A 16,223-nucleotide genomic window follows, 5' to 3' on the forward strand; every position below is an offset into this window, starting at 1 on the left:
AAGTGCTTGCACAGGCAGCCCTAGAGGGCTGGGCTGCTTGGGAACTCTTACAAACTGACCTACCAACTTGAGCATCCACAGCCTGATTAGAGGTGGGGGAGTTAAGGGCCTCCTCTCCCCTAGCCTCTACTAGAGCCTGTAACTGCAGGGAAACCAAGTTGCAGGCTAAACTCTGCCCACACATGCAGACATTGATTAGCAAGCTACAAAAACAGTCATGAAACCTGTTTTTATAGGATTAGTGAAGCCCCAGTTTGACCAGAGTACTTTGCATGAATGTTTTGTTAGAAGCAAATGTGCCAGTATTCTAGCAGCTGCGTTTGGTTTACTTCTTCTTCTTTTTTTTTTTTTTTTTTTTTTGAGTTGAAGCCTAGCTCTGTCACCCAGGCTGGAGTGCAGTTGTGTGATCTCAGCTCACTGCAACCTCTGCCTCCCAGGTTCAAGCGATTCTCCCGCCTCAACCTCCTGAGTAGCTGGGATTACAGACATGTGCCACAATACAGGGCTAAGTTTTGTATTTTTAGTAGAAATGGGGTTTCACCATGTTGGCCAGGCTGGTCTCAAACTCCTGATCTCAAGTGATCCACCCGCCTCAGCCTCCTAAAGTGCTGGGTTAACAGGCATGAGCCACAGCACCTGGCAAAAGTCGTCTTTTGGTTTACTTCTATTGAACTGAAAAAGTCACAAATATATTTATATTTAATTAAATATATTTATATAAAAATATGGTGTTTAGTATTATTATTTTTAGAGACAGGGCCTCACTCTGTCACCCAGGCTGGAGTGCAGTGGCACAATCATAGCTCACTGCAGCCTCAAGCTTCTGGGCTCAAGTCATTGTTCCACCTCAGCCTCCCTAGTAGCTGGGACTACAGGCACATGCCACCATACTCAGCTAATTATTTTATTTTATTTATGGGTCTCGCTATGTTTCCCAAGCTGGTCTCAAACTCCTGGCCTCAAGCGATTCTCTCACCTCGGCCTCCCAAAGCACCAGGATTACAGGTGTGTGCCAGCACGCCCAGCCACAAATCTATAAATTTAGAAAGGAGGACTATTTCTAAAGAGGGTCCCACTGCCTGTAGGCAGGAAGCAGAGCCTCTGGCCATAATTGAAAAACAAGCACTTCCAAGAAGGGGCAAAGGGAACATGAATTTATGCTGAGAGGTGTAGCTAAGCATACATATTCAACAGATTATGGGAGGATCTATGAATATGCACGCATGCGGAGTAAGCTAACGTGTGCAGCATGTCTCCCATGTTCACCTTAGGCAGAAACTTAACACTAACATGTATTACAGGGCAACAAAATGAGACTGCATATCTACATAACCTAGCTATTTGGTAGGCTGAAGCAGGAGGATCACTTAAGACCGGGAGTTCGAGGCAGCTGTGAGCCATGATCTCACCACTGTTCTCCAGCCAGGGTGACAGGGCAAGACCCTGTCTTAGACCACTCTGTGGTCAGTGGTTATCAGGAAGCACTGCTATTCAGTTGTGCTGAAACCACTAAAAGGGAAGGGCAGAATTAGGTGATTGGTTGATACCAGTGGTGAAGTGAGTCTTTTTTTTTTTTTTTTCTTTTTGAGATGGAGTCTTGCTCTGTTGCCCAGGCTGGAGTGTAGTGGTGTGATCTCAGCTCATCACAACCTCTACCTCCTGGGTTCAAGCGATTCTCTTGCCTCAGCCTCCCGAGTAGCTGGGATTACAGGCGCCTGCCACCACGCCTGGCTAATTTTTTTATATTTTTAGTAGAGACGGGGTTTTGCCATGTTGTCAGGATAGTCTTGAACTCCTGACCTCAGGTAATCCAACTGCTTCGGCCTCCCAACGTGCTGGGATTACAGGCAGCTCCAAAGTGCTGGGATTATAGGCATGAGCCACCATGCATGGCCTGAAATAATTCTTTTGAAAGGGCTAGTTTCTGTTTAGCCCTTAGGGGAAAAAAAACTAATGGCAGTTAGGGAGGGAATAGAATGAGTCCTGTTTGAACTCCTTTCCCATCATGGCCAAAACTTAAAATTTTTTTTAGGTATCTCTGGGCTCCCCTTGGCCAAAAGATAGTTTGTTGAGTCAGTTGGGAGCTTAGAATTTTGTTTTTATTTCTCACATCATTGAATCAATTTGAACCAGGCGACAAAACCTTCTGTTCCCAGTAGTGGGTCAGAGAACCTTCCTGATTCCTGCCCTGAGAGTGTCTCTCTGAAGACAATATTAGGCTAGTAGGCTTTCCAGATTCTAACCCATTCTTTCAAAGGAAGAGATGCCTGTATTTTTCTAGCCAATTCATATACTTTGAGTATCACTCAAGGGCAAAATTATTTCTAACAAATCATTTACTAATTAGCAAATGCTTAAGTGTAGATTTAGAAAGCTAAAGATATACAGTGGCTGCCATCTATAGTTTGGACTTGTGATTAACTACATTGAAATTCTAACTCTGTACCCTAGAGTATGAATTCCTGATTAGAGTCCTTCAGGTGCTAACTAATTTATGTATTTCATGTTTGATAATATTATTACTTGAGCTTTGTGGGAGGGCAGTCTTTTCCTCCCCTGAGATATAGCTGGAAGTTACCTCCTTTGTGAAGCCTTTCTAGATACTCCAAGCAGACACGGTCCTTGCTTTCTCCCTTGCCCAGCACTCTGAGGTTGACTCTGTGGAGCACTGATCCCTCTGTGTTACAATTGTCTACTTACACGTCAGCTACCACCTATAATACACTGAGTTCCTCAACAGCAGGGACACTGTCCGTTCTTTGATCCCAGTGTCTGGAACAGTGCCAAGTACATAGTAGGGACTTAATAAATATTGATTCATATGTAAATGAGACTTTTCCAAAACATGCTTTCGTTGATGCCTCTCAGCATTTATACACCTTTTACCAACTCACTACTGGCCAAATAGACAAATGAAAGCAGTAATCCAGATACACCCAAGAGGATATCTGTTCTTTTTTCTCCCTGTGGAGTGGGAGACTTAAGTGGCTTCTTAACTGGTGTGTCATCTGATCAAGTGGTCCAGGTAACGGGTGGATGCCAATGTCTGGCCCAGGCATCACCCCTTACTGGCACTGGTCATTACAGAAGACACTCTACCAGAGCTGAAAGGACCTCTTGTCACTAGGCAGCTGTGGAGCCTGCTCTACTTGACCTAGTAAAATCTGCCTGGAGACTGTTAGAGTCACCCCACTACCTGAAGTTACCTCCAAGCTGACCTCTTTTTTTTCCCAGGTGGAGTCCTGGCATCTTAGATATTTTAATAAGGATTTGCTTGTTGACATGTTCTTTATTCACTAAGGTGTCAGCATATTACTGTCTTAGAACTGAGGATTCTTCATCTTTTTTGGATCAGGACCTCCCTCTAAGAATCTGATGACTGCTCTGGTCCCTCTCTCATTAAAAACTTCCATACTCACCTGTTAAAATAAAAAAACTTTAAACAAATTAACAGAGTTTTATTCAGCAAAGAATGATTCATAAATCGGGAAGGCTGCAACCAGAATAGGTTCAGAGAGACTCCACGGTGTGCCACGTGGTTGGAGAGGATTTAGGATTTATGCACAGAAAAAGGAAAGTGACATGCAGAAAATGAAAGTGAGGGCCTGGTGCTGGTGCGGTGCCTCACGCCTGTAATCCCAGCACTTTGGGAGGCTGAGGCAGGCGGATCATGAGGTCAGGAGATCGAGACCATCCTGGCTAACACGGTGAAACCCTGTCTCTACTAAAAATGCAAAAAATTAGCCGGGCGTGGTGGCGGGCACCTGTAGTCCCAGCTACTTGGGAGGCTGAGGCAGGAGGATGGTGTGAACCTGGGAGGTGGAGCTTGCAGTGAGCCAGGATCGCGCCACTGCACTCCAGCCTGGGTGACAGAGCGAGACTTCATCTTAAACAAAAAGAAAAGAAAAAGGAAAATGAAAGTGAGGTACAGAAACAGCCAGGTTGGTTACAGCTTGGTGTTTGCCTTAAACTTGGTTTGAACAGTTGGCCGCCTTTGATTAGCCAAAACTCGGTGATTGGTACAAGAGTAGATTGCAGTTCACTATGTAAAGAGAAGCCCTTAGATCCGAGCTTAAAATATGTAAGGAGGCAGTTTTAGCTACACTTAAGTTAACATACTCAGGAGTACCATTCCAGCTTCAAGCTGGAAGTGTCTGTAGCCCCCTGAGACCACTTAATCCCAAGTTAAAAACCCCTGCTCAGAGGCAGCATCTTTTTTTTTTTTTTTTTTTTTTTTTTGAGAGAGATCTCACTCTGTCATCCAGGCTGGAGTGCAGTGGCACGATCTCAGCTCACTGCAACCACCACCTCCTGGGCTCAAGGGATTCTCTTGCCTCAGCCTCCCAAGTAACTGGGATTACAGGCGCGTGCCACTACGTCCAGCTAATTTTTTTTTGTATTTTTAGTAGAGATGGGGTTTCACCATGTTGGCCTGGCTGGTCTTGAACTCTTGACCTCAAGTGATCCACTGGCCTCGGCCTCCCAAAGTGCTGGCATTAGAGGTGTGAGTCACTGTTCCCGGCCCAGTGAGGCGCCATCTCATTGGATATGGAGACAAAGGATCTGGCTTAGCATCCTGGATTTGTATTTTCTTTCCAAGAGTTATTAAGTGATATCTAACTTTTGCAAGCTGCAGGTTCCTCAGCTATGAAATGAGTGACATTAACCTCCTCTCTTCAGATTTATAAGAGGATCAATTAAAATGACATAGGTAAAAGTGCATCCTAGCAAGTTGGTATCTACTTTAGAAATGAAGGAGGTCATATGTATGTGAAGTCTCCAGACCCAACATGCCATCTTATATGTGTCTATTTCTACAAGTGAGCTGGTGACAACAGTAATTGCTATTTTTGCTTCTACTTGGGTAGGGCTGATCTTGACTAGGAGGGGTCAATAAGACTCACCAGCCGGGCGCGGTGGCTCACACCTGTAATCCCAGCACTTTGGGAGGCCGAGGCGAGTGGATCACGAGGTCAGGAGATCAAGACCATTCTGGCTAACACGGTGAAACCCCGTCTCTACTGAAAAAATACAAAAAAATTATCCGGGCGTGGTGGTGGGCGCCTGTAGTCCCAGCTACTCGGGAAGCTGAGGCAGGAGAATGGCGTGAACCCGGGAGGCAGAGCTTGCAGTGAACCAAGATCGAGCCACTGCACTCTAGCCTGGGTGACAGAGCGAGACTCCATCTCAAAAAAAAAGAAGACTCACCAGCTGTGGCCACTGTCTGTGCTGATTGGCTAGTGCCTGTGTCTCAGAAACTGCTACATATTTTGACTATTCCCCCTGCACTTAAGGGCATGCACACTCCCAAAATAGACTCAGATTGTCTAAGGAATAATAATGATGATGAAGAGAAAGCCCTCTTTATCTGGTCTATTTGTAGTCAGTTCCAAAAGCATTAAGAATTTCTGCTGAACTAATGCAGCTAGTTTCTTTCCTGTCACCACTTTCCTTCCAAAATAGTTTCAAGATCTGTGGGGGAAAAAATCTATTTACAGTGAACAGACTGGTGGGAGGAAGTTGAGCATTGGGGTTTTCTGCCCTGTGTAACCTTGCCCTAAGTTGGGCAGATGGTATCACACTACGTGGTCATCATCTGTTCATTCACTATTTGACCAGTTGGTCATTCATTCACAAATGTCCTTTTTCCAGGAGGGATGGAGGTGCTAGACCTGCAGATGCTAGCATGAAAAGACAAATCTCCTGCTGCTAAGGTGCTTAAAGTAGTGGAGGTCAGGGGACAAGCAAGCAGTCAGGCAGCTCTGAATGCAGAGGCAGGAAGCACCACGAGGCAATGGGACCCACAGAGGGGTAGCAGGGTAGAGGTGAGTGGGTCTCATGTGGGGAGGGAGGAAGTTGACTGCAGAGAAGGTGCCAGGGGGTGAAAATAGCTTGAGAGCTGTGGAGCTAGAAGGGCTCTCACATTTGCTTGTTAATATGCCCTTTGAAAAAGTGTGGCCTGATGCCTGGAGTCACTCAAAAGATGTCCATTTCCGATAGGAAAAAGTCAATTTTGGCTTCAGTGGTTGCATGTGCATCCCGATTTGCTGTGTGCTGAGGCATTGTGGTGATGGACGCAAGTGCGGAGACCTTGAGCACGCATCTGCCCCTAGTTCTTGCCCTGAGTCCTCGATGGAGGCAGGAGAGACATCATGGCAGACAGGCGCCGCTCATCAGTGATGAGACCAGACCTGGAACTCGCGTCTTATACTCAGTCCTCTGCCCTTTCTGCTGGATTGTGGCCCCCCAGTATAGGGTGCAACACACAACTGGAGCATTTAAGGGCCACAAAGAGGACAAATTACCAATGATTGTGTGTTGATTCTTTGAGCTCTTTTTTTTTTTTTTTAATTATACTTTAAGTGTTAGGGTACATGTGCACAATGTGCAGGTTAGTTACATATGTATACATGTGCCATGCTGGTGTGCTGCACCCATTAACTCGTCATTTAGCATTAGGTATATCTCCTAAAGCTATCCCTCCCCCCTCCCCCCTCCCCCCACCCCACAACAGTCCCCAGAGTGTGATGTTCCCCTTCCTGTGACCATGTGTTCTCATTGTTCAATTCCCACCTATGAGTGAGAATATGCGGTGTTTGATTTTTTGTTCTTGCGATTGTTTACTGAGAATGATGATTTCCAGTTTCATCCATGTCCCTACAAAGGACATGAACTCATCATTTTTATGGCTGCATAGTATTCCATGGTGTATATGTGCCACATTTTCTTAATCCAGTCTATCATTGTTGGATGAGCTCTTTATCTCATGGAAAAATAATTTATAAAACTCTATGAGAGGAGTGGGAAATAGAGAGAATTAACAGGTGCGGGGTTTCTTTTTGGGACAATGGAAATAGCTGGAATTAGATAGTGGTGATGTTTGCACACTTTGTGAAATACTAAAGACTCCTGAATTATACAGTTTTAAGAAACTTTTATTTATTTGTTTTTGAGACACGTTCTCTGTGTCACCCAGGCTGAAGTGTGGTGGCGTGATCACCGGTTATTGCAGCCTCAATCTCTGAGGCTCAAGCGATTCTCCCACCTCGGCCTACAAAGTAGATGTGACTATAGGTGCGCACCACCACACCCAGTGAATTTGTAATTTTTTGTAAAAACAAGGTTTTACCATGTTGCCCAGTCTGGTCTTGAGCTCCTGGGCCCAAGCGATCCTCCCGCCTTGGGCTCCCGAAGTGCCAGGATACAAACATGAGTCACCACACGCAGCCTCAGTTTTAAGAAACTTTTAAATAAATGAAATATAGTCATACCAAAACAGTAAAAATGGGTTTCAGGAAAAAAATGTTTTTTTAAACAAACTTATGTATCGTATAATCCCAGCCCTTTTAAAAAAATGCTTTCAAAAACTGGCAGTCAACTCATAAAAGGACAAATACTTATGATTCCACTGATGAAGTAGTCAAAAGTAGTCAAAAATCACAGAAACACCACCATAAATGTATAATTTTTATTTTCAATTAAAAAAAGATGAGTCAAAATCATAGAAATAGAAAGTAGACAGGTGGTTACTAAGGGCTATGGGATGGGGAAATTAGTGTCTAATGGGCATAGAGTTTCAGTGTTACAAGGTGAAAAGTTCTAGAGTTATGCTGCCCAGCAGTGTGAATATACTTTATTGTTCTGTACACTTAACATGGTTAATATGGTCAATTTAGCGTTATGTGCTTTTTACTATAGTAAAATTAAAAAAAAAAAATGGGGCCAAGTGCAGTAGCTCACACCTGTAACATAATCCCAGCACTTTGGGAGGCCGAGGTAGGAGGATCACTTGAGGCCAGAAGTTTGAAACCAGCCTGGTCAATATAGCGAGACCTCATCTCTACAAAAGAAAAATGTTAAAATTAGACAGGTGTGGTGTCTGTAGTCCCAGCTCTCCGGAGGCAGGGACTGAGTCAGAGGATCACTTGAGCATAGGGGTTTGAGGCTGCAGTGAGCCATGATCCTGCCACTGCTGCAGCCTGAGCAACAGAGCAAGACCCTGTTGTAAAAACAGACGAACAAAAACTGGCAGCTGATACCTGAGAGTGAATATCTTTTATCGCTGGTTAATGGGATTGAGAGAATGCTTCATGTTATAGAAAGAACAGTGTCTTTGGACCCACAGAGACCTGGATTTAAGATTAGCTCTGCCAATTACTGAGTACTCTTTACTATGAACCTCTGTTTTCCTCATCTGTGAAACTGGAATAATGAATCCTACCGCGAACAATTGTAGTCAAGTTGGAAACAATTTACACAAAGTGCCAAACACCAAGTCTGGCACAGTAGGAACCGAGTAAATAGTGGTTAATATTTTTATCAGTGTCTGCATTGCTGACGTCTCCATCATTTCTATACATTTGTTTTTGAATCAGAAAAAGATGTTATTTAAAAAAAATAACCCAGTAGTGCCCTTTGTCCCATTCCTATCAGTTATATTATTATTGTTACTACCCTCTGGAATTTCAATAGCTCTTTGTTTTTTGGGTTTTTTGTTTTGTTTTGCTTTGCTTTTGAGACAGGATCTCTGTCGCCCAGTCTGGTGTATAGTGGTGTGATCTCAGTTCACTGCAGCCTCAACCTCCTGGGCTCAGGCGATCCTCCCACTTCAGCCTCCCAAGTAGCTGGGACCACAGGCGCATGCCACCACACTTGGCTAATTTTTGCATTTTTAGTAGAGACAGGGTTTTGCCATATTGCCTGGGCCGGTCTGGAACTTCTGGGCTCAAGCCATCTGCCTGCCTCGGCCTCCCAAAGTGCTGGAATTTCAGGCATGAGCCATGCCTGGCCTAAATAGCTGTCTGTGTTTGCAAAAGTGTGTTATAAGAATCATTCAGAGCCTCTCGATTGGATGGAGGCTCTAGAATGCACAGAAAAAGGCTGCCACCGTGTATCTCTGCAAGTCATGCACAGGATGGGGAACAGCAGGCTTCCCCCTGCTTACCAGTTCCAATACAGAGAACTAGCCCTGTAGCTGTTTCTTTCATATCTCACCCATTCTAAAGAGACCACAGGCCTTAGAAGTAAAGGACTCTTTTGTTGAAAGAGTGTTTTCAAATTTAAATGAGCATTTATTGGTCAAAGATGGACCAGCTAGTCTTTTGAAGAATTCAAGGCTCTTTAGAGAAAAATAAAGCCTTGGAGGAGTATCTGAGAAGCTTGTTAGATGCGTGGGAAGTCTGGAAATAAAAAACTTCATCTGGAGTTTCTGCCTTCTACCAACAGAGCTGAAGCTAATGCTCTTCTAAGACAAGCAAAGCAGATGGTTTGCATACTTCCTTACCTTCCTTTTACTTCCTCTGTAATAGACTTGTCATGTCTGATGTTTGGGCTGACGTGGTACTCTAATAGAGTTAGAGTCTGCATTTTTTTTATGTCCTCTAGTATGTTCTGGTTGATGGTTGAGGGCAACAAACCAGCAGTCCCAGATGCCAGCACCAAGACCTGAGACAGGTCACTTAACTCTCCGAGCTTCACCACCATTCTCACCTTGCAGACCTCACAGGGAACAGGGAAAGCTCTATGAGATACAACATCATTATGATTAATCCTATTCTGATTCTGAAAGCAAAGCTCTTCCTACACAAACTCCTATTTCTAAATACTAAAAGACATTTCTTTATGGTGTATTTTGTGTACTTGTAGAAATGGAAAGTGTTGAGATAAAACATGAAGCAATAATGACAAAGTGCTAACTTTTTCTTGTTTTAATTTCTTTATGCTTTTTTCCACCTAATCCCCTAGAGTGGTGTCTTAACTGTTAAACTGGGTGGAGATCTAGGAACCTACGTGATCAACAAGCAGACGCCAAACAAGCAAATCTGGCTATCTTCTCCATCCAGGTATGTAGGTATGTTCAGAAGTCAACATATGTAATTCTTAAAGACTTCCGAAATGTGACATTGTGGACCATCTAAGAAATGTCGGCTGAGCACAGTGGCTGACACCTGTAATCCCAACACTTTGAGAGGCTGAGGTAGGAGGATCACTTGAGGACAGGAGTTCAGAACCAACCTGGGCAACATAGTGAGTCCCTGTCTCTGTAAAGAAAATAAAAATAAAGTCACAGCTGGGTGCAGGCTCACACCTGTAATCCCAGCACTTTAGGAGGCCAAGGCCTGTGGATCACTTGAGCTCAGGAGTTTGAGACCAGCCTGGGCAATGTCACAAAGCCCCACCTCTACTAAAAATATAAAAATTAGCCAGGTGTGGTGGCACACGCCTATAGTCCCAACTACTTGGAAGGCTGAGGTTGAGCCTCAGCCTGAGCCCAGGAGGTGGAGGTTGCAGTGAGCCAAGATCACGCCACTGCACTCCAGCCTGGGCAACAGGGCCAGACCCTGTCCCAAAAAAAAAAAAAAAAAAAAAAAAAGTCATCGTCTTATGTTAGCATCCTTGTAAGTGAGCCTTTCCTGATATTTTGCAGCCTGTCTCATTCTCAGTAGAAAAGTTTACTCTAGTTACTTAACTTCTCCCTGCTGACAATTTGGATACTGTAAGCAGGCATCAGGATATTAAGATCTGAAGTGAGTAGCTTATAACTTTTCCAAATCCAGCCTAGACAGTTTTCCTCTATTAAATTATTGCCCTGACTTTAAAAAAAGCTACTTTTGACCTTGTAGCGTTTGAACAAGTTGCACTTTGTCTTCAAAGCAAGTTAAAGTTTGACCTCTACTTGTTTTGAGCCTCTCAGGTAAAGGGTTATTTGAATTCCCTTTGCAGGTTGGGGTTGTGTACCCTGTGGAGGTGGTAGAGTGTTATATATTGCTGCTCCAGGGCATTTAATCCCTCCTGCCTTTTCCATTGATGTGCTTTCAATCTAGAGGAATAAAAGATTGTGTTGGAGACACAATGTGGCCTGCATAGCATCTGAAAGCCTGAGAACCTGCAGGGAGAGACATCCCTCATCCCTCAGCAGCCTGGCTGCTGTTGAAGTGGTTGTAAGAAAGTAAAAGAGAAATGCCCACAAAACGTTCTCAGATCCAGTCATTCATTAGCACTTCCAAAGAGAGCATGTTGACTGTGAATTGGGAAAGGGCCAGATAAAACTAGCATAGAATTCTTTGAAAGACTAACGGTATTTGCATTTTTTAAAAATTATAACCTTACTCTACCCCCTAACATTGACATCATTTTTAGGCAATTAATATTTTACCATTTATTATTCTGTGATCTCTAATGCTTTGTTCAGAATAAATAGTGTTATGTTTCCTTTCCCCACACTCTCATCCAGGAAGTGTGCTAGAGTTCAACAAAAACAGCACTAGAAATCACTGTCATTCCAGGAAGGCCCTAATTCACAGATTGTATTGGTTTTTAGACCCAGTTAGTGTGCTGGAGGTTGGAGGATTTTAACCTCTGTGGGCCAACTAGCCTCTGTGGCCTCAGTCATTCTTCCTGACCCTGGCTGTGCTTGAGCCTGTGTGTTCTTATCCTTCATCTCCGGGGGAACGAAGTGGATCAGCTCGGTCCAGCGATCACTTTTGGGGATCAGTGGCTTTGTAGATATCGGGCAGGCACTTACCCCAAAAGAACTTTCCCCATATCTGAAGACTGAAAACGTCCGTATCGTATTTGGACACACTGCCCAGCAATACGCTCTTACCCTAGCTGTGTTCAGAAGCATGGGGATTTGGAAAGATCTGCTGAGCATGCCGTTTACTGTCACAGATACTATCTTCCTCAAAAAAAAAAAAAAAAAAAAATATATATATATATATATTGGGGTGGGGGGCAGGTTGAGACTGGGTGAGACTGAAGAGGTGCCTTGGCCGGAGCAGGCCACACCCAGAGACCACAGGCTCCCCGGTCCACCTCAGACCCCTCCCCTTCCTGCGCCCAGTTTCCGGCAGATCCAGAGTGGCCACCGCCGGATGGGAGTCGGGGGAAGGGAGGCAGAGAAGCGGGCCCTGAGGACAAGCTCTCAGTGCTTCTGTGGGAAGTGGCGGCAAGACGTCAGCTCCCAGCGGGGGATGGAGGCCGAGTCAGTCTGCTGGTCACTGGAGGCCAGGATGCTGCCTAACACAGCCGTCCCGCTCCGGGCCTCACCACCAGGGCGGCTCTCCCCACTCCCGGCCTGCTGTCCACACAGACTGCGGGGTTCCGGGGGAGCAGGACCCAGGCCGTTCTGCGCCTGTCTTCTTGGAAGGAGCAGGCCGGAGCGCGGGAGCGCCGTGTAGCTGTGCCTGCGAAGGCACCGGATTCCGCGGGAAGATCCCATAGTTTCGGGCCGTCGTCATTGTTTTTATACCTGTGGCAAATGGCATGACCAGACACACGGTTATGTCTGGAGAAACCCCTGTAGAGGAGCAGGAGGTTGTGGACATGCTGTGGCCCGGACAGTGGCTGCCGAGCAGTTGGAGCCTGCACCCGCCCAACTTGGCTAAAGAAGTCCCCATACTCTCTGTGGAAAAGATTTCCAGAAGCTGTTGTGTCAATAACAAAGCCTCAAAACAACAACAACAACAAAAACATGAAATTATCAACAATAAAGATCATCCTTGAGTCTGCTTTGAAAAGTAGCGTGAAATTCTGCAGAGGCATTCAATTGGCAAGATACCACCCTCATAGCCAGATCTGCAGGTCTCAGCCATCATGCCAGGGAAAATGCTCCATTCACCACTCCTCAGCTTCTGCTTCTGGTTTCAGAGGTCTCTGTATTGGAGGGGCTTTAAAGCAAGAAGGGTCTTTACCCACTTACTCTTATTCACAGATGTGAATATGCAGGTCCAGTGGGGAAAGTGACATGTCCTAAGTCAGAATAGAGTCAAGAAGAAAACAGGACCAAAAATGACTTAGCCTCTAGTGTATAATGGGCATTGATGAGCTACTGGAAATACAGAGATGAAGAAAACACAGTCCCATCTTCAAGGAGCTCAATCTAGCAAGGGAGACAGACTCTTTGTAGGTGGGACCGGGCTTCCCTGCAGCAGAAGGAAGCTTGAAATTGGTAGCGAGCCTCAGAAGGGACAGAGGCAGGCCACCACGCTACCCTGAGAGGATCGCATGTGGACACAGGGCTATGACCTGGCCCTGCTTTGACCCACTAGCTGTGCTGTAGGGCCAGGTGGGGCCTGGAGTGGCCTGTGCTAAGGGGCTACTATGAGCTCTTTCCACTCCCCCAAGGCATTGCATAAATAATGTCACTTTCTGTTTGCACAGCAAAATCAGGGACACAATTTGCTAGAACATGGGGTGCCTCCCCTCCCCCCAGCCCAACAGAAGGTCTATAATGACTGATGGGCCCTTGTTTTTGTTTGAGACGGAACACCCCACAGGGTTCCGAGTGGTCATTTGTGGCCCATAGGCCACTGGCAAGTGGAGGCAGAGCTGCAGAGCCCTCAGGAGCCACAGAGGGCCTGCTGGCTGCCACGCATGCCAGCTTAGCTGCTGCTGGCCCTCCTGTGGGCGTCAGTGCTAGTGATGTGCAGAATCCTAGGACTAGTGCCGAGGAACCTATAAATACCCTGGGTGACCCAGGCGTGCACTGCTGTGGTGGCCTTCACAGTCAGAAGATAACAAGCTGAGAAGGGGAGAATCGGCCCAGGGTGAGATCCACAGAAAGGCCAGGGCCAAGATGCGGCCAGCACCTCAGGCTGGTGGTGGTCTTACGTCGACCATGCCAGAGGCCAGTCCTTGATTGCTCCAAACCCTCTGTTCGAGGGTTCCAAATGAAATGAGCAGGTCCTCGTGTCAGGACCTAGGTTAGTTTCTGAAAAACCATGAAAAGCAGGCCTCCTGAACTTCCCCGAGTGACTGATGCAAAGCGCGTCCTGCATGCTTCACAGCACCATGGAGAGGATCTTCAGGGGCAAACTGCAGACTATCTGAATGACGGCACTGACCATCAGCAAACCGCAGAGCTGCCTGACCAAGAAAGTGCGAGACAGAAGCAATGCTTGCAGGCGAAGAAGAAGGGGCCAGACACAGTGGCTCACGCCTGTAATCCCAGCACTTTGGGAGGCCAAGGCAGGTGGATCACTTGAGGTCAGGAGTTTGAGACCAGCCTGGGCAACATGGTGAAACCCTGTCTCTACTAAAAATACAAAAAATTCGCCAGGCGTGGTGGCGGGCACCTGTAATCCCAGCTACTCGGGAGACTGAGACAGGAGAATTGCTTGAACCCAGGAGGCGAAGGTTGTAACGAACTGAAATCGTGCCACAGCACTCCATCCTGGGTGACAGAGTGAGACTGTCTCAAAAAAAGGAGGAGAAGAAGGAAAGGCCAAGGCAGGAATGAAACAGGCCATGAATGTTGGAGTGAAGCAACTGGCCTCCCCGTGCTAAGCGGCTACTGTGAGTTCTTTCCACTCCCCCAAGACATTGCATAAATAATGTCACTTTCTGACACTCACCCCGCTGAATGTCCTGCCTCTGCTCAAGGGTGGTATGATGGGGACTTGGCAGTGGAGGGGAACAGGGAAACCAGACATGGTGGTCTCCCAGCTTTCCGGCTACAAGTCCCTCTGAAGAAATCCAAAGGAGTAAAGAGCTTGGAGAGTAGGCCTCTGCAGGGTGCAAGGGCACAGCTGGAGACGGAGCTCCCGAGGCTGCAGCTGATGCTGCCCGCTCTGCCTGAACTGCACCAAAAATGTGATGAGGCCATAGCGGGAGTCCACGGAGGAGGACGCCTACTGCCCGACCTCTAGCAGAGACTAAGCAAGGTGCGTGAAAACTTGAACCACATGTGTCACACCCATGACCACTACAAGAAGATGGCCCAAAACCTGGCCCAGGAATTGAAGAAAGACACTTCCAATTTGCTGTGAGAAAATGGCCCAGGGGGCAAGCACGGTAGCTCACACCTGTAATCCTAGCACTTTGGGAAGCTGAAGCAGGCAGATGGCTTGAGCTCAGGAGTTCCAGACCAGCCTGGGCAACATGGTGAAACCCCGTCTCTACCAAAAATACAAAAATTAGCCGGGTGTGGTGGTGCATGCCTGTGGTCCCAGCTACTCAGGAGGCTGAGGTGGAAGGATTGCCTGAGTCTGTGGGGTAGAGGTTGCAGTGAGCTGAGATCACACCACTGCACTCCAGCCTAGGTGACACAGTGAGACCCCATCTCAAAAAAAAAAAAAAAGAAAGAAAGAAAACGGCCCAGGAAGGCTGGAGGGCCACCGTGTCCATTGAGAGAGTGCTCCAGGCACTCCAAAAAGAAAATGACTACAATGGGAAGAAACCAGCCGACTATGAGACCAAGTTCCAACCTTTTACAAGTGGCCTGTGGCTCCTGGCGCCCCGCCCACAGCTGACAGGGGCTCAGAAGTGCTAGGGGGACCATGGGCCACCAGGGCCACCAGGAGGGAGGCAGGTAACGATGCGAGGGCTTGGATGCAGAACACCAGCTGGTTTGATTCTGTTTTCCCTGTGCCTGGGTCCTGAATGCCCAGAGGCTCAGGGGAACACCAGCCAGTGCTGCTCCCTTTAAAGCACTTTTGATTGATCTCTTGTTAATTTAGCAACTGTTATTGGTTGATGCTGCAGTTGCTCTTATTGAAGTTTGATTGATAGCATTAGGATGGTAAGGCACTATTTTTCAAATAAAGGTTGTTTAATATAAAAAAATTTTTGTTTTTTTTCCTCTCAGCCTTTCACATTGGTTCAAAATATCTTTCATCTGGCTGCATTTCTGATTTTTGTTTTGTTTTGTTTTTTCTTAATTTTATTTATTTTTAATTAAAAATAATTTTTTTTGTCAACATGGGGTCTCACTTTGTTGCCTAGGTTGGTCTGAAACTCGTGGCTTCAAGCAATCCTCCCACATCAGTCTCCCAAAGTGCTGGGGTTATGGGTGTGAGCCACTGCAGTGGCCTGTTTTTTTTTTTTTTTTTTTTTTTTTTAATTTGACAACTTTTCAGGTCCTGTGAAATCAGAAGTTTTACCTCCCACCTTGCGCACCCTGAGGAGGTTGCAGAATAAAGGAGAATTCTAGGGACATGTGGGCATCAGTGCCTGTGCTCAGAGCACCTCAGGCAGTGTGGAGGGGTCTAGAGGTTACTCAGGCTCTGCCTGGCAACCCGATAGCAGTATCAGAGTATAGGGCCAAGGGGACGGTCCTTGGGCTTGGTGTGGTTTATTAGTCCTTTTCCTGTGACCCTGATGGTTTGGTTCACTCATTTTTATCTCCATACTGGGAACAGGTTCAAGCCCCAGCATTTGGTTGATAATGCAGGAATCCTTGATACTTGTATTGCCCAAGCTTCTCTTCCTGGTGACCTCATCCT

General features: G+C 46.3%; 1 protein-coding gene across 5 annotated transcripts in view; it reads left to right on the forward strand.

Annotated features, from left to right (window-relative positions):
- The window catches only part of FXN (frataxin), an 88,079-nt gene that overhangs the window by 19,200 nt on the left and 52,656 nt on the right, over window positions 1–16,223 (forward strand). For 4 of the 5 annotated variants that reach the window (XR_010130234.1, XR_010130232.1, XR_010130233.1 and 1 more), the window contains exon 4: window positions 9,745–9,842. Coding sequence is in view for 2 of the 5 variants with exons in the window: in XM_004048102.5 (XP_004048150.1) it covers window positions 9,745–9,842 (98 nt within the window). In the remaining 3 variants the exon portion in view is untranslated. Of the gene's footprint in view, window positions 1–9,744; window positions 9,851–16,223 lie in introns of all 5 variants that reach the window. The other variant, XM_019034274.4, reaches the window with a different exon arrangement.

The sequence above is a fragment of the Gorilla gorilla genome, chromosome 13 (genome assembly GCF_029281585.2).
Source record: "Gorilla gorilla gorilla isolate KB3781 chromosome 13, NHGRI_mGorGor1-v2.1_pri, whole genome shotgun sequence".
NCBI lineage: Eukaryota > Metazoa > Chordata > Mammalia > Primates > Hominidae > Gorilla > Gorilla gorilla.